General features: G+C 37.1%; 2 protein-coding genes across 2 annotated transcripts; both read left to right on the plus strand.

Annotated features, from left to right (window-relative positions):
• The first annotated feature begins 938 nt into the window (after window positions 1-938).
• Window positions 939-1,886, plus strand: LOC111159324 (olfactory receptor 51A4-like). The gene is given in 1 exon segment (XM_022521728.1): window positions 939-1,886. A coding segment is annotated over 1 exon segment (948 nt).
• Window positions 1,887-14,325: 12,439 nt separating this feature from the next.
• LOC111159542 (olfactory receptor 52J3-like) lies at window positions 14,326-15,270 on the plus strand. The gene is given in 1 exon segment (XM_022522070.1): window positions 14,326-15,270. A coding segment is annotated over 1 exon segment (939 nt). The 5' UTR covers window positions 14,326-14,331.
• Window positions 15,271-22,030: the final 6,760 nt, after the last annotated feature.

Consider the following 22,030-nt stretch of genomic DNA (forward strand, 5'->3'; position numbering starts at 1 on the left):
TGACTTCTAGGATCCTTCGGCTATGCTCAGAAGTACTCTCCAAAATGTCCAATTTCTGGTGAGTGCTCAGATATCCTCATCTATTTTGCTTTCATTCTCTTTTTTGGCAATCAACTGCATACAACTTCATATAGACCAAAAAGAGGCTTCCACAGGCCTCTAGGAAAATTTTTCCTTTCAGAGATTTATAAATGGGGTATTTATCTTTTAGGGAATCAATCTTCAACAGAATTCAGATTCTCTTAAATTGTGATACTGACTACTTCATTATTATTAATCTTTTGTCAACACGACACATGTGGTCACAAATTCCAGGCCAGGAGAACAGGAGACATTACATGTCAGTAATCTCTGCAGTGACTGCCCTTACAAATATATACATGATTTGAAAATAGTGGGAATTTTTTAAAAGGATATTTCAATAACAATAAATTTGAGTTAGCAGGGGATAGAACCCAGGATAGTTTGTGAAATCATACTTTTGTGGGAGTTCCAGGAGCTAGGAAGAAATTAAAGTTGTGAGATACCTTTGTCTTCACAGTGTCATTCTAGAAATCATATATTCTACCCAACATCTTATCTAGGATGTGAAAGCAAGGAATAGTAGAAAATTCCACATTAATTGATGACAGTTTACTAGTATTTCACAGGGAAAATGAAATTAGATTAATATCTGAATGAAAAATATATTTCCAGTTTCTCAATAAGAAAACCATGGTCAAAAGGAGTTTTCTTTGTCTATTATATAGGCAGATATCAGTCTAAATTGACATCCACTTCTCACTGTCTGATAGTTTCATAAATATTTTATTTCTGCTGAAAAAGAGCTAAAAAGAGCCAAAATTTCAACAACTGCATTTTTCTACCAAATTTCCAGACATCCATATTTACTAACTCAAGAATCTCTATTTCATTGTGTAGAGCCCTCTAAATGCACCATGTCTATTATCAACAAATTGAATGTTGAAATCACCACCTTCTTCTTGGTTGGGATGCCAGGGCTGGAATATGCACACATCTGGATCTCTATCCCCATCTGCAGCATGTATCTTTTTGCTATTCTGGGAAACTGCACCATCCTTTTTGTCATCAAGACAGAGCCCTCCTTGCATGAGCCCATGTACTACTTCCTTTCCATGTTGGCCATGTCTGACATGGACTTGTCCTTCTCTTCTCTACCCACCATGGGGAGGATCTTCTTATTCAATGTCCCTGAAATTTCTGCTAATGCCTGCTTTGCCCAGGAATTCTTCATCCATGGATTCACAGCAGTGGAATCTTCAGTGCTCCTGATCATGTCATTTGACTGCTTCCTAGCCATTCACAGCCCTCTCAGATACAGTTCCATTCTGACTCCTGTCAAAGTTGCAAAAATAGGAATAGTATTATTCCTTAAGAGTGTCCTTCTAGTGCTGCCCTTCCTCTTCACTCTCAGAAGTTTGAAATATTGTAGTAAAAGCCAATTATCCCATTCCTACTGTCTCCACCAGGATGTCATGAAGTTAGCCTGCTCTGACAACCGAATTGATGTCATCTATGGCTTTTTTTGAGCACTCTGCCTTATGGTAGACTTTATGCTCATTGCTGTGTCTTATGTCCTGATCCTCAAGACTGTGCTGGGAATTGCATCCCGAAAGGAGCAACTCAAGGCCCTCAATACTTGTGTTTCACACATCTGTGCAGTGATCATCTTCTATCTTCCCATCATCAACCTGGCCATTGTCCATTGCTTTGTCAGACATGTCTCACCTCTCTTCAATGTTCTCATGGCAAATATTCTTTTACTTGTGCCTCCAATGATGAATCCCATTGTGTACTGCATAAAAACCAGGCAAATTAGAGTGAGAGTTCTAGCAAAATTGTATCAGAAGCAGATACAACAGTGATGTGTAATAGGAAACACAGTGGTCAGTTGTTTGAGGAAAGATTTCTAAGATAAGTTGCAGAGAACCTAATATTTGACGTGAAGATGAATCAGTATCACTTTTTGTTATTATGTAAGATTTATTTCATTCACAAGTAATACTGGTCATGGATATAAATAGCAGAAAGTGCATATCTTGAGGTCTCCCCCTTAAGGCATCTAGGAAAATCTATGACCAGGATGAAAATAGATGTCTTATGATGTGATCTATGATAAAAACAACAAAAAAATGCTAATACAGAAAAATGATCATGTATATCCTTCCAAAGGATCCAAAGGATATATAGAAGTGGATTCCTCATCCCTCAAATGAAATCCATCTGTATTAATTTCTTTCAGGTCTAAACTCAAATTACAACCTAGTTATATCTTCCTCCCACTATTTTTATTTTAGTCATCTCAGTATAAGTCATTGATATCACTTTAATGAAATACTGCAATAACCTCACAAGTTCCTAAACATCTACTTTTGCTAATTTCTAATTGATTCTTTATGCAAGGCAAGAGTTATGTCTTTAAAATGAAAATTGGATAATGTGATGATGACTCTTTTAAATATGAAGTTTCTTTTTCTTTGAGAATAGAATTAAAGCAATGAAGTTATACTATAAGACCATACATTGACTGGGTCTTCTGTACTTCTCCGTCATCAGACAGTCATTAAACTCCAACCATTCTGGACTTCTGCATATTTGTAGAATTTACAGAGCACTCTGCTTTTTATAAGTTATCACATCTGACTCTCAATTTTAGAATATTCTTGATCCCAATTTCATATATTTATTTCTATTCAATTTTCAGTTATGTTCTGACTTAATTTCACTCTAAAATACTTCCCTAAACCCTCAGTCTGAAACATGACCTTCTTTTTGAATTTTCTTTTATAACTAGTTTATCCTTTGTTTATTATTATTTGCAATCACAGATATAATTTTGTTCTTTTCTTTTTACTTTCTGAATAAAGTGTGCTTTCAAAGAAAGGCAAATCATATTCATTTTGTTTCTGTGTCCCTAATGTGTAGCATATTTTCTGATGGTGAGTAAATCTGCAATAAATAATTATTCAACGAATATGCAACTGAGGCCACATTTGGAGAAAGGGGAATTACTTTGGAAGAGCTCAGTAACACTCTAACCAGATGTGATATAATTGTCTTCAATTGTGTACTACAAAGGCAGACATATTACAGATGCTCAAAAATGCTAAAGAAAAAATAATATAGAAGGAGGAGTCAAGATGGCGGAGAAGTAGCAGGCTGAGACTACTTCAGGTAGCGGGAGATCAGCTAGATAGCTTATCTAAAGATTGCAAACACCTACAAATCCAACGGGAGATCGAAGAGAAGAAGAACAACAACTCTAGAAACAGAAAATCAACCACTTTCTGAAAGGTAGGACTGGCGGAGAAGTGAATCCAAAGCGACGGGAAGATAGACCACGGCGGGAGGGGCCGGCTCCCGGCAAGCGGCGGAGCAACGGAGCACAAAGTCGGGACTTTTAAAAGTCTGTTCCGCTGAGGGACATCGCTCCAGAGGCTTAACCGGGGTGAAGCCCAGGCGGGGTCAGCACGGCCTCAGGTCCCGCAGGGTCACAGAAGGATCGGGGGTGTCTGAGTGTCACAGAGCTTACAGGTATTAGAACGGGGAAGCCGGCTACAGAGACAGAGCCCAGGAGTGAGCTCTAAGCTTGGGGTTACCTTGAACCGATCGCAGGCTCGGTCAGCTCGGAGCACGGCCGGAGGCCAGGGTGACGGGAGTAATTGGGCGCTGTTCTCTGAGGGCGCACTGAGGAGTGGGGCCCCAGGCTCTCGGCTCCTCCAGGCCGGAGACCAGGAGGCCACCATCTTCATTCCCGCCCTCTGGAACTCTACGGAAAGCGCTCAGGGAACAAAAGCTACCGAAAGCAAACCCAGCAAACCCAGCAAACCCGAGCGGATTACTCAGCCCGGCCCTGAGTAAGGGCGGTGCAACTCTGCCTGGGGCAAAGACACTTGAGAATCACTACAACAGGCCCCTCCCCCAGAAGATCAACAAGAAACCCAGCCAGGACCAAGTTCACCTACCAAGGAGTACAGTTTCAATACCAAGGAGAGCAGCAGAATGCCAGAGAAGGAGAAAGCAAAGCACGGAACTCATGGCTTTCTCCCCATGATTCTTTAGCCTTGCAGTTAAGTTAATTTTTTTTTCTTTTTCAATTTTTTTTCTCTTCTTCTGCTAAATTTTTTTAACTTTTACTGTTTTCTTTTTTAACGTTTTTTAAATAGTTTATCTAATATATATATATATATTTTTTTTTTCCTTTTTATATTTTTTCTTTATCGGTTTTCTTTTTTTAATTGTTTTTTTTTTTATTTCTTTCTGAACCTCTTTTTATCCCCTTTCTCCCCCCTCATGATTTGGGATCTCTTCTGATTTGGCTAAAGCATATTTTCCTGGGGTTGTTTCCACCCTTTTAGTATTTTACTTGCTCTTTCATCTACTCTTATCTGGACAAAATGACAAGGCGGAAAAATTCACCACAAAAAAAAGAACAAGAGGCAGTACCAAAGGCTAGGGACCTAATCAATACAGACATTGGTAATATGTCAGATCTAGAGTTCAGAATGACGATTCTCAAGGTTCTAGCCGGGCTCGAAAAAGGCATGGAAGATATTAAAGCAACCCTCTCAGGAGATATAAAAGCCCTTTCCGGAGAAATAAAAGAACTAAAATCTAACCAAGTTGAAATCAAAAAAGCTATTAATGAGGTGCAATCAAAAATGGAGACTCTCACTGCTAGGATAAATGAGGCAGAAGAAAGAATTAGCGATATAGAAGACCAAATGACAGAGAATAAAGAAGCTGAGCAAAAGAGGGACAAACAGCTACTGGACCATGAGGGGAGAATTCGAGAGATAAGTGACACCATAAGACGAAACAACATTAGAATAATTGGGATTCCAGAAGAAGAAAGAGAGAGGGGAGCAGAAGGTATATTGGAGAGAATTATTGGAGAGAATTTCCCCAATATGGCAAAGGGAACAAGCATCAAAATCCAGGAGGTTCAGAGAACCCCCCTCAAAATCAATAAGAATAGGTCCACACCCTGTCACCTAATAGTAAAATTTACAAGTCTTAGTAACAAATAAAAGATCCTGAAAGCAGCCCGGGAAAAGAAGTCTGTAACGTACAATGGTAAAAATATTAGATTGGCAGCAGACTTATCCACAGAGACCTGGCAGGCCAGAAAGAGCTGGCATGATATATTCAGAGTACTAAACGAGAAAAACATGCAGCCAAGAATACTATATCCAGCTAGGCTATCATTGAAAATAGGAGGAGAGATAAAAAGCTTCCAAGACAAACAAAAACTGAAAGAATTTGCAAATACCAAACCAGGTCTACAGGAAATATTGAAAGGGGTCCTCTAAGCAAAGAGAGACACTAAAAGTAGTAGATCAGAAAGAAACAGAGACAATATACAATAACAGTCACCTTACAGGCAATACAATGGCACTAAATTCATATCTCTCAATACTTACCCTGAATGTTAATGGGCTAAATGCTCCAATCAAAAGACACAGGGTATCAGAATGGATAAAAAAACAAAACCCATGTATATGTTGCCTACAAGAAACTCATCTTAAACCTGAAGATACCTGCAGGTTTAAAGTGAGGGGGTGGAAAACAATTTACCATGCTAATGGACATCAGAGAAAGCAGGAGTGGCAATCCTTATATCAGATCAATTAGATTTTAAGCCAAAGACTATAATAAGAGATGAGGAAGGACACTATATCATACGCAAAGGATCTGTCCAACAAGAAGATCTAACAATTTTAAATATCTATGCCCCTAACGTGGGAGCAGCCAACTATATAAACCAACTAATAACAAAATCAAAGAAACACATCAACAATAATACAATGATAGTAGGGGACTTTAACACTCCCCTCACTGAAATGGACAGATCATCCAAGCAAAAGATCAACAAGGAAATAAAGGCCTTAAATGACACACTGGACCAGATGGACATCACAGATATATTCAGAACATTTCATCCCAAAGCAACAGAATACACATTCTTCTCTAGTGCACATGGAACATTCTCCAGAATAGATCACATCCTTGGTCCTAAATCATGTCTCAACTGGTATCAAAAGATTGGGACCATTCCCTGCATATTTTCAGACCACAATGCTCTGAAGCTAGAACTCAATCACAAGAGGAAATTTGAAAAGAACCCAAATACATGGAGACTAAACAGCATCCTTCTAAAGAATGAATGGGTCAACCAGGAAATTAAAGAAGAATTGAAAAAATTCATGGAAACAAATGATAATGAAAACACAACGGTACAAAATCTGTGGGACACAGCAAAGGCAGTCCTGAGAGGAAAATATATAGTGGTACAAGCCTTTCTCAAGAAACAAGAAAGGTCTCAGGTACACAACCTAACCTTACACCTAAAGGAGCTGGAGAAAGAACAAGAAAGAAACCCTAAACCCAGCAGGAGAAGAGAAATCGTAAAGATCAGAGCAGAAATCAATGAAATAGAAACCAAAAAAACAATAGAACAAATCAAGAAAATTGGAGCTGGTTCTTTGAAAGAATTAATAAGATTGATAAACCCCTGGCCAGACTTATCAAAAAGAAAAGAGAAAGGACCCAAATAAATAAAATCATGAATGAAAGAGGAGAGATCACAATGAACACAAAAGAAATACAGACAATTATAAGAACATACTATGAGCAACTCTACACCAACAAATTTGACAATCTGGAAGAAATGGATGCATTCCTAGAGACATATAAACTACCACAACTGAACCAGGAAGAAATAGAAAGCCTGAACAGACCCATAACCAGTAAGGAGATTGAAACAGTCATCAAAAATCTCCAAACAAACAAAAGCCCAGGGCCAGACAGCTTCCCGGGGGAATTCTACCAAACATTTAAAGAAGAACTAATTCCTATTCTCCTGAAACTGTTCCAAAAAAATAGAAATGGAAGGAAAACTTCCAAACTCATTTTATGAGGCCAGCATCACCTTGATCCCAAAAGCAGACAAGGATCCCATCAAAAAAGAGAACTACAGACCAATATCCTTGATGAACACAGATGCAAAAATTCTCGCCAAAATACTAGCCAATAGGATACAACAGTACATTAAAAGGATCATTCACCACGACCAAGTGGGATTTATTCCAGGGCTGCAAGGTTGGTTCAACATCCGCAAATCAATCAATGTAATACAACACATTAATAAAAGAAAGAACAAGAACCATATGATAGTCTCCATAGATGCTGAAAAAGCATTTGACAAAGTACAGCATCCCTTACTGATCAAAACCCTTCAAAGTGTAGGGATAGAAGGCACATACCTGAATATTATCAAAGCCATCAATGAAAAACCCACTGCAAATATCATTCTCAATGGAGAAAAACTGAAAGCTTTTCCGCTAAGATCAGGAACACGGCAGGGATGTCCGTTATTACCACTGCTATTCAACATAGTACTAGAAGTCCTAGCCTCAGCAATCAGACAACAAAAGGAAATTTAAGGCATCCAAATTGGCAAAGAAAAAGTCAAACTATCACTCTTCGCAGATGATATGATATTATATGTGGAAAACCCAAAAGACTCCACTCCAAAACTGGTAGAACTTGTACAAGAATTCAGTAAAGTGTCAGGATATAAAATCAATGCACAGAAATCAGTTGCATTTCTCTACACCAACAACAAGACAGAAGAAAGAGAAATTAAGGAGTCAATCCCATTTACAATTGCACCCAAAACTATAAGATACCTAGGAATAAACCTAACCAAAGAGGCTAAGAATCTATACACAGAAAACTATAAAGTACTCATGAAAGAAATTGAGGAAGACACAAAGAAATGGAAAAATGTTCCATGCTTCTGGATTGGAAGAATAAATATTGTGAATATGTCTATGCTACCTAAAGCAATCTACACATTTAATGCAATTCCTATCAAAGTACCATCCTTTTTTTCAAAGAAATGGAACAAATAATCCTAAAATTTATATGGAACCAGAAAAGACCTCAAATAGCCAAAGCAATATTGAAAAAGAAAGCCAAAGTTGGTGGCATCACAATTCCGGACTTCAAGCTCTATTACAAAGCTGTCATCATCAAGACAGTATGGTACTGGCACAAAAACAGACACATAGATCAATGGAACAGAATAGAGAGCCCAGAAATAGACCCTCAACTCTATGGTCAACTAATCTTCAACAAAGCAGGAAAGAATATCCAAAGGAACAAAGACAGCCTCTTCAACAAATGGTGGTGTGAAAATTGGACAGCCACATGCAGAAAAATGAAATCGGACCATTTCCTTACACCACACATGAAAATAGACTCAAAATGGGTGACGGACCTCAATGTGAGAAAGGAATCCATCAAAATCCTTGAGGAGAACACAGGCAGCAACCTCTTCGACCTCAGCCGCAGCAACATCTTCCTAGGAACATTGCCAAAGGCAAGGGAAGCAAGGGCAAAAATGAACTATTGGGATTTTATCAAGATCAAAAGCTTTTGCACAGCAAAGGAAACAGTTAACAAAACCAAAAGACAACTGACAGAATGAGAGAAGATATTTGCAAACGACATATCAGATAAAGGGCTAGTGTCCAAAATCTATAAAGAACTTAGCAAACTCAACACCCAAAGAACAAATTATCCAATCAAGAAATGGGCAGAGGACATGAACAGACATTTCTTTAAGGAAGACATCCAGATGGCCAAGAGACACAGGAAAAAGTGCTCCATATCACTCGGCATAGGGAAATACAAATCAAAACCACAATGACATGTCACCTCACACCAGTCAGAATGGCTAAAATTAACAAGTCAGGAAATGACAGATGCTGGTGAGGATGTGGAGAAAGGGCAACCCTCCTACACTGTTGGTGGGAATGCAAGCCGGTGCAACCACTCTGGAAAACAGCATGGAGGTTCCTCAAAATGTTGAAAATAGAACTACCCTATGACCCAGCAATTGCACTGCTGGGTATTTACCCTAAAGATACAAACGTAGTGATCCGAAGGGGCACGTGCACCCAAATGTTTATAGCAGCAATGTCTACAATAGCCAAACTATGGAAAGAACCTAGATGTCCATCAACAGACGAATGGATAAAGAAGAGGTGGTATATATACACAATGGAATACTATGCAGCCATCAAAAGAAATGAAATCTTGCCATTTGCAATGACGTGGATGGAACTAGAGGGTATCATGCTTAGCGAAGTAAGTCAATTGGAGAAAGACAACTATCATATGATCTCCCTGATATGAGGGAGTTTAGATGCAACATGGAGTGTTAAGGGGGTAGGAGAAGAATAAATGAAACAAGATGGGATTGGGAGGGAGAAAAACCGTAAGTGACTTGTAGTCTCACAAAACAAACTGAGGGTTGCTGGTGGGAGAGGGTTTGGGAGAGGGCAGTGGGGTTATGGACATTGGGGAGGGTATGTGCTATAGTGAATGCTTTGAAGTGTGTAAACCTGGCGATTCACAGACCTGTACCCGTGGGGATAAAAATATATGTTTATAAAAAATAAAAATAAAAAATAAATTAAAATTTAAATAAATAAGAGAAAAAAAATTCCACATATGAGTGAAATCATATGATGTTTTTCTTTTTCAGACTGACATATTTTGCTTAGCATTCTACATTCTAGCTTCTTCCAGGTCATTGCAAATGGCAAAAATCTCATTGTTTTTTATGGCTGAGTAATATTCCATTGCATACATGTACCACTATTCCTTTATCCATTTATCTGCTCATGGGTATTTGGGCTCTTTCCATAAGTTGGCTATGGTTGATAATATTGCTATGAACATTGGGGTGCATTTACATGTTTGAAGCAAAGTAGGAGCAATATCATATGTGTAGGACTTAAAACTTCATCCCTGGCTCTGAAAATGGAGAAGAGAGCCATGAGTTAAGGAATGTAGGTAGCCTATAGAAGGTGGGAAAAAGTAAAAAAACAAACAAACAAAACCCAAAAAACATTCTCCTCTAGTGTCTCCAGAAACAGATGCAGACCAGCTGAAAACTCGATTTTATCTCAGTGAGATATGCATCAGCTTTCTAACAAACTGAACTGCAAGATAATAAATTTACATTGATTTAAGGCACTACATTCCCAGTAATTTATCACAGCGGCATTAGAAAACTAATAACGGCTTTGCTCCCAAGATCAGCACCGGGGAGAGGTGAATGAAGAAAGAGGGAGAAAATGATTTGTAATGAAATATGAACAAAAGTGTCAGCCAGAAGTTTACACAGGAGTGTTGGAGCTTGAGTGGCCCTTCATTATTGTCCTCATTGTGGTGAATCCAGTAAGCTTTATGCTCCTTCATCAACCAGGCATTATGGGGGCTCTCTGGGAGGGGGATTTGACCTCAGCTGAGGAAGGTCCATTAGACAATAGAAACAAAGGGGGCCACATTCTCAGTAGTTAGATGATTGAGAACTTCAGATCTGTAAGGAGGATATAGATGACACACTGCAGCACCCAGGGTAGGAGTTTCATGTGGCAGAGACACTACTATGAAACCACCTAATTCTTTAGGAATTTGCCTTTTGGTGCTTTTTGCCTCTGGCTTTTCTGAAAACCTCAAGACAGAAACCTTCACATCCCTTCCCTGTCTTTGAAATCTAACGACCCCTTGTGTTTTCAAGTATATGCTAGACTGCTCTCTCTTATCCTTTAATGACGGTTTCTATTGACTTTGAAGATATATATATATATATATATATATATATATATATATATATATATACACACACACACACACACATATATATATATCACTTAGTTTTAACTTATATATCACTTAGTTTTAAGATCAGTTTTAATATATCTGAAGCTTTCTGGGGTAATGACAATAGTTACATAGACTGCAATCTTGACAGCAGAAACTGTAACATTTTTTAAAAGCTTGGGAAACCAACTTTTCTAAGATATTGTATTTGACAATAGGTCTGATCTGAGTGGAGTAATTTTTTTCAGTTAATATTCATTTATGATAGTTTTTGTTGTTAAATTGTTGTATGGTCTCATTACTTAAACATTTCAAACTCCATAAATTAGAATGAGAGGCAATAATGTTGTCTGTATTCCAATGACCCCCCACACATTTTGACATTGTTTTGCTGTTTCAAAATATGTTGTTTCATATTTTTGACCTGTTCATTGAAATTCTATCATATATTATTTTGTATAGTTCATGTACACCTATAGATGAAAGTGTATACATTATGTGTAGATGCCTAATGTACTTGTGATTTTAGTGAAAGTGTAATATCTTTGTGAAAGTGTAATATCTTTGTGAAAGTGTAATATCTTTGAGTGAATGAAATCTTCTGTGCATTTAAGTACCTATTTTTTTTGCAATAATTCAAAGTAGTATAATAACAATTTTTGTGCACAAAGCTCATTTGATATTTGAAGTAGATAACATGATTATTCGACATTTCCAAAGATCCTCATTTCTTCATTTACAGCCATTTAAAAGCTTTGGACATTTTCCATCAGCTGGTAGTAATCCTTTGGCATTTCTTATTGTGCCAATTGGCTGGCAAAGGAATCTGTTAGTTTTTATTTATCTCAAAATGTCTTTAAAGGTAACTGAAAATGAAAAATAGAAGTTGAGTAGACATTTGTAGTTGAATTTAGTAATCAAATACTTCCTATAATGAAAGTCTTAGGCCCACGTATGTTCCCTGGTGAACTCTATCCTATGTGTAAAGAGTAATTAATATCTCATAACAGTACAAACTCTTTCAAATCGTATGAGTGGGAAATCCAGTATCTGAACTGAATCAGACCAACTCTAGGATAGGATATATTCAACACTTCTCTCTGTGGCTTCTGTGACATAGATATGATAAACTGTCAAGGAGGAAGATTGAGAAGATCAATCATGGACAAAGGATAGTGGGACCAAAAACTCACAGATGTCATTCCATAGGCAAGCATTCAATGAACCTAGGACACGTGGTCAGGACAGTGCAGGGAGATAGCAAGTACTCAGGTTGAAAATGGGATCTCCTACACCAGGCTATTATTTTTGAAATTAGAATATGGATTAAGTACACTTTGATCTAAGAAACAATCCATAGAATTAGGCTGCAAAATATTACTTAGGGGGAGATAAGATGTATCTATTTTTATATCATATAGTAATGATAACATTTGTGTGTTTTTGCCCCACATTTGTAGTTTGTCTCTATAAATTCCTACTCATGCCACTTTTTCATTGGCTTCTGTTTCTCTAAACCATAGTCTAGGAGTTTTGCCCACATTCTCAGAGGATTCAATCCCAGGGCACAATTTATACTAGAAAACTGAGTTCTAATTTTATAAGCAGCTAAAGCCTCAGTATAAAATGACTCTCCTTAGACTGTATTTTTTTTTTTTTAAAGCACACAGAGCTGTGCTACTTGAGATTTTCCTTGTTGTCTCTATTCCTGTGGAGGAATGGATCATCAAAATCAAAGATGAATTTTATTTTGATTTCAGTATGTACTGCAGTCAAATGAAAGGGAGATGGTCAAAGGTAGCTGAGAAGAGCTACTGGCTTGTTGTGATATGATATTCTATGCATCATGTGGCCCAATTTCTGAATCTAATTGGGGAAGAAACTTGCAATATATATATATATATATATATATATATATATATATATTTTTTTTTTTTTTTTTTAAACTGAAAACTTTTTTCATAGTAGTTTTTTGGTGTTTTGTGGGTCTTTTGTTTTTTTTTTTTGTTTTTTTTACTGTTTTAAGTTTAACCTTGCAACTTTTCAAATTTTAAATGGAGATTGGGTGTCTTTGAAAATGTCTAGAAGATCCAAGGCATTATGATTATATAGTTGGTCAATAAAGTATCATTTCTGTTTCTGCTATGGGTTATAAGGAATGAATGAGATGGACCTCCAAAACATAGAGGAAACCTGAGGTGAGCAGTGCCATGTTATTGAGAGTTTATTTTCAGAGAGAAACCCAAGGCAGACATCTGAGTCTTAGAAGGCCTATTCCTGGGTAGCATCCCACTACTGGACAGCGGCTGTTACTGGAGTTTCAGTTCTTTAAAAAAAAAAAAAAAAACAAAGATAAGGGAGGCATTGCAAAATATAGCTCTTCTCTCCCCTCCACAAACACACACACGTCTAATCTTAGAATGCATATAACATTATTTTTACCTTGTTATGCTTCCCAGAGAAATATGAAGCTATATAACGCATAAAAACTGGAGCCTGTGCTACTATTTCTGACCTCTCCACCTCTGTCTCGAGGTGGAGACCTAGAGAATGTCCATTTATTTCATTATTTGAGCTTATGAGTGACTAGGTCCTTCATCATTTTGAAGGCATTGCAAAAGCCACCTTCTCTGTGCCCTTTAAACAACTACAGAGAGCAGTTCTATAGAGACTTTATTTTCCAGACAGTTTTGTGCTGCTCAAAATGCCATCTTCAGGTCCCTGCCCCCTGAAGCCTTCTAGGCAGTCTTTTACCCACATTCCTAGTTCATCAGGCAGAAGGAGTGAACACAGTACATGTTCATTCTTTAGCAGTCGTAACTTGGCAGGTTTTCCCAGACAAACTGATATGGCATGGAGAATAAATAAAGAAGCTTTCAAATACTGCTAGAAACCACCACTCCCTTAACACTATGTAAGGCAATGGGCTATGCAATGGGTTGGTCTTGGGAACATAGAGACATGAACAAAAATAGACATACGGTTTATCACTAACTTTCTTTCTGGGATGTTTCAAGTATAGAGGTGTATGACCTAGCCTGTGCTTTTGATTGTAGCAATGTACTTCTGATATTCTGCTTATCTTTGATAGAATGTTTGGCCAGATCTTGGCATTTTCTCTATGTCAATAAATGATGAATGAATCATTAGATAAATTCTGCATTTCCTAATAACGGAAGTGTCTTGTACATCTGTGCCTGTCACGTTGCTTCTAGCTAGTCTGTCACCTCTTGGATTGTAACTGCATTTCCATGTGGGCATCCTTGATTTTTTGCATATCTCTCTTCAGACAGGAGCTTTACAAAAGGTACAGAGCATACAAAATTATTTCATATTTAATAGCACATTCTGTGTCTTATAATTTTGCCATTGGCTTGCTGATAAGCCTTGTAAGTTAAAAGAAAGAAGATTAAAAAAAAAAAAAGAGGATTGAATTCTTTTGAGAGTGGCCCATTCAAAATGAGTATTCCTTGGCTTATAATAACAAAATACATTAACAAGCCCTTTCAAATAGCAATCTTTTTCATTTTCACTATATATCGGGTCATTAAGCTAGTCATTTTCATGACCACCTTCAAACTTTTCCCCCTCTTTGTAGGAATGACATCTCCTTCTCTGTTATTTGGAAGGATGTTTTATCCCAACAGGAGTACTTTTCATCCAACCACATTCTTCCTCACTGGAATTCCGGGTCTGGAAGGGGCCCATTCCTGGATCTCCCTGCCTTTCTGCTCAGTTTACCTTGTGGCTTTACTGGGCAATGCCACAATTCTGCTGGTCATCAGGATGGAGCAGAGCCTGCAGAAGGAGCCCATGTTCTACTTCCTGGCCCTCCTTTCAACTATCGATTTGGTCCTTTCCTCAACCTCTGTGCCCCGCATTCTGGGTATCTTCTGGTTTGATGCTCATGAGATTAGCTTTGGGGCTTGTGTGGCCCAGATGTTTTTGATCCATGCCTTCACTGGCATGGAGTCTGAGGTCCTGGTGGCCATGGCCTTTGACCGCTATGTGGCTATCTGTGCTCCACTCCACTATAGAACGATCTTGACAACCCTGGTGTTGGTGGGTATCAGTGTATGCATTGTGTTTTGTCCAATTCTATTTACACTTCCCATGGTGTATCTCATTTACTGCCTACCATTTTGTCAGGCTTATGTAACAGCTCATTCCTACTGTGAGCACATGGGCATCGCAAAACTGTCCTGTGGAAACAACCATATCAATGCCATCTATGGGATCTTTGTGCTCTCTCTCGTTCTGCTGAACCTGGTTCTTATTTGCATCTCCTATGTCTACATTCTGTGAGCTGTCTTCCGCCTCCCATCACAGGATGCTCGGCTAAAAGCGCTCAGCACGTGTGGCTCTCACGTTGGTGTCATCTGTGTTTTCTATATCCCCTCAGTGTTCTCCTTCCTCACTCACCGATTTGGACACAACATACCACGCTACATTAACATTCTTGTTGCCAACCTCTATTTGGTTATCCCACCTTCACTCAACCCCATCATTTATGGTGTAAGGACCAAACAGATTCGAGAGCAAGTGCTCCGTGTCTTTGCTAAAAAGTAGGTACTCTTGCCTCTGTTTACCAAGAATTTTGACCTAGCAGGGAAAATGAGGTCTCATTTGAGTTTTTTTTTTCTGTCTAAATTTGGTGCTGCCAAATTATATTCTGGAGCATTTGATCTTGTCCCATTGTTGATTCTATGATTTGAATTATCTTTAAAATATTTCAAGTTCAAGGACCAAATAATGCAGTTGTTGAAATTTAGGCTCTTTTAGTTCTTTTTCAGCAGAATACAATATTTATGGGACTAACATATAGTAAGAAATGGATGTCTATTTAGACTAATATCTACCTATATAATAGATGAAGAAAATTCCTTTTGACCATGTTTTTCCTAGAGAGAAACTAAAAATATATTTTGCATTCAGATATTAATCTAATTTCATTTTCCTTGTAAAATATTAGTAAACTGTAATCAATTAATGTGCATTTTTTAATTAATCCTTGTTTTTTCATCCTAGATAAGATGTGGTGTAGAATATGATTTCTAGAATGACACTGTGAAGGCAAAGGAATCTCACAACTCAATTTCATCCTACCTCTTGGAACTTGCACAGAAGTATGATTTCACAAACTACCTTTAGTTCTATCCCCTGCCAACTCACCTCTCTTCAATGTTCTCATAGCTAATGTTTTTTCACTTGTTCCTCCAGTGACAAATCTTATTGTGTACTGTGTGAAAACCAGGCAAATTAGAGTGAAGAGTTCTAGCAAAATTATGTCAGAAGCAGATATAATAGTCATATATTATAGAAAACATATCTTGGGAATATCTTGGATAAGAGTTTAAAGGTGAGTTGAGGAAACCTAGTATTTGCCACAAATAATCATCAATGTATTTTTCTTGTTATTATCATCCCAGATTTATCTTATTCAAACTGGATACTAAACAAGGACATAAAACAAAAATATAGGAAGTATATTTTCTCAGGTCTCCATCCCAGTTAAGAAAAAATGAAAATATCAAATGTCATCTCTCTATAAATTCCAATCAAGATGTGATATGGTAGCTCATCTTAAAAATACAGAAATGTATTTTTAATCCTATATTCAATCTATCTGTACTAAATTCTTTTGATTCTAGACCCAAATTATATCATAATTCATCTCCTCACTATCTCCTTTATAATCCCCCTAATGCGTCACTAGCATGTCTTTAGCGAATCATTGCAATAACCTCCATGGTCTCTAAATGGTTACTTTTGCTGCTTTCTAAATGGTTTTCTATGTAAGATGAAAGTTCTCTTTTTAAACGAAAATTTGAATGATACACTACGTCTTTTAAATATGTACTCTAACTTCTTTGGGATTCGAATTAAAACTCTAAGTACGTACTAAAAATCTACACATGTCCTTGGCCCTCTCTCTCTCTCCAATATTATCAGATAAACTACAGGTACAGTGGCATTTGAAAATTTGTTGAATTTACAAATATTTCTGTTTCTTTTAGGTTTTCACATCTGACCCTTATTCTTAGATGATCTTCTCTTCAATTTCTTTTAACTCTTTATTATTCATTTTTAAAGTTTCAACATAATTTCATAGTAGATTACCTGAGCTCTCACAGTTCAAAGTATGACCCTCCTTTTAAAAAATCTTTTTATTGCTTATTTATTCTTTATTCTTCATTTTACTTATTATTATGATTTGCAATTACAGATGTATCTTATAGGTTTTTTATTTCTACTTTTTAGAGTGTGCTATTAGTAGGGGGAAAGACATATCTGTTTTCTTTATGTCTCTGTGCTTAATATCTAGGATAATTCCGGCACAGAATATGCCTCCAACAAATAACTGTTAACAAATGGATATGGAAATGAGGCCATGTTTTATAAAGGGAATTGTTTGTTGAAGAGTTCAGAAATACTGCATTCATATGGGATATAACTTTCTTAACTAGTTTATTTCAAAAATAGGCATAGCACAGATGCTCACAGATTTTGAAAGTAGGAAAAATATGGGATTAAGGAGGAATTTTTTGTCTTGGGTTTGATGGGTGACTAATAGTCCACATTCTCCTCCTAATGTGACTTAAAAACCTTGTGAATCACAGAAAATGTTTCTTACATTTTCTTATCCCCACTCATCGACCAAAGTCCTCTCTACCAACCACACCAGTTGTAATCTCCTACACTTTTATCCTCAGGTAAATAAAGCAACAACTTCCATCAATAACAAACGCTTAAGAATAATAATCAGCCTGTAAGGGGATATCATCTCACAATTAATGAAAAACTTTCAGATATAAGCATTGCATTTGAAATGCTAACATATACAAAATATACTTCTGGGCAATTTTAGGCACACTTTCTATTTTGATTCTCACAATAACTAATTTTATAAATCATTCTTCCTATTTTTTCCATTGAAGAGATTGAGGCTCTGAGAGATTATTTTACTCAATTCCCACACATACAGGAAATCAAAGCTGGTAGTCACCTTATCTTTTATACCCCAGGATAGTACTATTTGGCTACATTTTAGCTTTCACATTCAGCATTGCATCTGTTTCCACAATTCTATCTCAGATCAGGGAGCTAAGTGCCTCTGTGCCTGAATAACATCACAGATGTAACCATGGGCACTGAGGGCTATAGCACACAACACATGTTGACATCCTTTATTAATTGTTAGAAATGGAAGCTCATATTTTCCCAGTGTGAAGATAGGTAGTACAAAGTGAATGCTTTGAGTGTATGTTAATAGGAAGAGGGATAATAAAATGGATTTAAAGATTATCAATTCTCATGATTTATTGTACAGGCATGTCACACTCAGTACAATTTATATTTCAGGTTGTTTCTGACCTCCTTGATAAAATAAGACAAAAGCAAGATGAAGCTACAAAAATGTCAGTAGGGATGGGAGGACTTTATGGTCACCGTGAGTATTCCCACATGTTCCTGGAAGAATGAAAGCCTAACTCTGGGCCTCCTAAAACAATGGTTCCCAACTGGGAAAAATTTGGCCACCAGAAGACATTCAGCAATATCCGGAAACATTTTTGGTTTTTGCAACCTGGGAGGTCTGTTATCATCATCTACTGGGTAAAGATTAGGGATGCTGCCCACCCATTCTACAGGATGCACTCTACAATGCACAGTACAGCACACTCTACAATCCTCCCCAAAATAACTACCCAGCCCAAATATCATAGCGTCAGAGATTAGGAACGGTAGTCTAAATGTAATTGTCAAACAAGAAATGGTTAACCCCATGGTTACGCAGATTTCCTGGAGCTAGACTACACAGAACTTCAGCATAATCTGCTGTCAGGGCAGTCCCTCAGAAAGGCACTCAATGGAAGACTGAGAAAACTTCTGGAAAAGCAAAAGAATCCACTTTTAAGATACTAAAACACTCTTCCTTTACAAGAAGAAACAGCAAAGACATATGGAATGCATATAAACTTGACCAGGGGATAATAGTTTAAGGATTTTTAAAATTATTATTTTTTATTGTTTTGTTTTTCTATTGGATATTAGCCAATTATGAGAGATTTGGGGAAAACACTGCAAGGTGTGATACACTGTATAAAATTAAAAGGACAAAAAGGGCCATTATTTCCTAGATGTATTAGGTCTGAGAATCAGGCAAAAAGAATATTCCTTTGTGATACTGGAGTTATGTGAGCAAATTAGTGTAATTTTCTTTTTTTCTTTTACTATTTTTTAAATTTATTTGACACAGAGAGAGAGATCACAAGTAGGCAGAGAAGCAGGCAGTTGGGGGAGGGGGAGGAAGCAGGCTCCCTGCTGAGCAGAGAGCCCGATGAGGGCCTGGATCCCAGGACCCTGAGATCATGACCCGAGCCGAAGGCAGAGGCTTAACCCACTGAGCCACGGAGGCACCCCTAGTGTAATTTTCAAAATAGGTGAGTATTTGCTTGTGTAGCTTAAACACCTTAGTGTTATTAGGGCCCTTTAGCATATTTTCCTCATAGATAACCTTATAAATTAAAACCTCAAGTAAGTTGGGAACCTACACTTTCTAGACTTCAGTTCTGATGTGCAGAAGTGAGTGCCCAGTTGCATCAAATCAAAGACACACTGATTGTAAACAGCATTCCAATTTCAGAGATCTTAAAATGTGAAGAATGTGCGTCTTAGAATACATAAAATACAGTGTTATTTCTATATAAAAGTTGTTCCTGGTCATTTTATCTAAGGATAATTTCAAAATCAGGCAGGTTCTACAAATCTTAGATTCATCAATGGCAAGAAACTCAGAATTTCTTATACATGTTTAGAAAATAATTTTTTTGCAGTGTTCTCTTTGTCTATCTTTTCCTCTCTCATAGGCACTCTGTTTCTATTTCTGCATGACCATTCATCAACCACTTGTTTTTTTATTTTTCCCTGAGATTCTTCAGTTTCAGTTGGAGATGTTCTATATTTTGCTTTTGCCATTTCAAGCTGTTTGGTAAGTTGTTGATCAAAGAAACAGTCCAAGATTCTCATTATAACTGCATATTAGAGTGCTCAGTGAAGACACACAATTATGTGCCATTATTTTATTCAAAAACCATTTGTTAAATACCTACTTTGTTGCACTTTACTACATGATTATGAAAAGATAATTAATGTGATGAGAAAATATTCTATAATACATTTTAATTCATAAATTATAATCAACCTCGTGAATTTAATTCTAGTATAAACACTGTTGGTTTTCTTTTTTGTAATGCTACTCCCTTAAGTTTGGTTGCTAAGGCAACCACTTCAAAGGGACAATCCACTTCGAAGATAAATATATTGACAGCCACTGAACTAGATAAATGCCGGGCTATCCACTCCACCCCAGCCCTCACATCTACCCACCAGGCTCCTTTGCTTTAGAGATCTTGATTGATTTCCATAAGTGAACATTTGTGCCATTTATTTTTTCTATACTTTCAATGTACATTCTGGCTTTTATGTTTTATAATCACATATAAAGAGTGAGCACATAAAACCCTGAGTCCCAACAAGAGCAGAACCCCAGTCCTGTGCCATGTGCTGGCAAATGAGCCAAGAAAAAAGTTGGTAAATAGCTATTGAATCTCATTATGACCTCCAAGCTCTTATCATATTCTATTTTCTCTATCTGTGTCTGCATTATGAGCTCAGGCCTAGATCCATGTCCCCTGAGTCAATCAACCCCTTAGAAGATTTTCCATGAGGTGTGTGGTGTTATTCTCCAAACAGCTCTTGCTTATAGCCATCCCCAAGGACTCTCTTGGCTTCATAAGATATTGTCTACAAAGCACAAAAGGGAGTCTATAAATTCTTTCCTGATTCTAATCTCTTCCTTCCCATTGACTTTGGGGTGGAGTGTTACATTGTTTTTAAAAAAGGCCAGAAGGAAGTAAGATATAAATCTACTCTTTCAGAATATTTGACATCATTTCATTCCACTCTCTATCTCTTTGGATCCTGAAAAGGAGGGCTAGATGTTAAAACAAAAGCAAAACAGGAAGTGCTTGGGTGGCTCAGTCAGTTAAGTCTCTGACTCTGGTTTCAGCTTAGGTCATGATCTCAGAGTTGTGAGATCCACACACAGTAGAGAATCTGCTTGGGATAACTCTCCCTCCCACTCTGCTCCTACCCCTGCTTTCTCTTTCTCCCTCAAATAAGTACATACATACATACATACTTTTAAAAAGGGCAAAACAAAAGATTTGCTAATGGAAATTGAGACTCTTTCAGAATTACCAAAGAGAGATAGAATGTACATGCTGATGGGAGTGTGTTCTGGGAAATTTCAGAAATACCCAGTCTGAATGAGATGTGTGAGAAGGGTCTATAGCTCAAATATCGCATGATTCTTTTTCTTTATGTCCCAGTGGCGGATAGATACAGGACTCTGGACAAATTGTTTTACCTCTCTAAGATTTGGTTTTTATCTGTAAAATGGATAAAATTATAGCATAACAACACAAATGAGAAAAATCTACCTAAACCATGTAGCAGGGTGTTATGTTACTACATAAAAGATTTAAATACTAAATATATGATAAAATAATTACATTTATGGATGCTTGCCATATACATTTAGATTAAATCTCAATAATACCTAGTTCTAAAAAAATATTCTTCAAGACAATGGTGAAACCAAGGCCAGAATACAAATGGTCAGTCTGTCAATCTATCATCATAATTTTGGCCAAATCTAAGAGTCAGAAAAGCATGTAAGTTCTATGGCTCAGACAGGGAGTTTCAAAAGGTGGGCAAACTCATAAAATGGTGGATATCATGTATTTATTTGCAACTGTGGCCTTTCTCTTGTGTCCTAAACACTCATTCTTAATAAGATAAGGGTTCCAAAGGAAAACAATCCTTGGATAATACTGTGGGTGTTCACCCATTTGGAGGTTGGGAAGAAGAGGAAAATCCAGAAAAATGCAGCTAGTATGATACTGAAACACAATGAGATTATACTTTATTAAAAGCCAAGTTTCTCTCATATTCTCAACATTCTTGGATAACTCTGAGAGTCAACTCTGACAGGTAATTAAAAATGAGGGAGATTGTACTTAACTAATGAATCATTGAACACTACACCAAAAACTAATTATGTACTATGCAGTGGCTAACTGAACATAATAAAAAAAGTAATACTTAAAAAACGATACAAAAATTATAGCATGAGTTACTAAATTAATGAATGTTTTTGAATTTAAAAAATGAGGGAGATTGTGTGGATGATTCCATGGACAGTCAATAATGACTGACCATTAATAAAATGGGGGGCAAAACTCAATAAAGTTAATGACTTTGGAAA

Source organism: Enhydra lutris, unplaced genomic scaffold, assembly GCF_002288905.1.
Source record: "Enhydra lutris kenyoni isolate GAN:26980312 unplaced genomic scaffold, ASM228890v2 scaffoldscaffold68, whole genome shotgun sequence".
Classification (NCBI taxonomy): domain Eukaryota; kingdom Metazoa; phylum Chordata; class Mammalia; order Carnivora; family Mustelidae; genus Enhydra; species Enhydra lutris.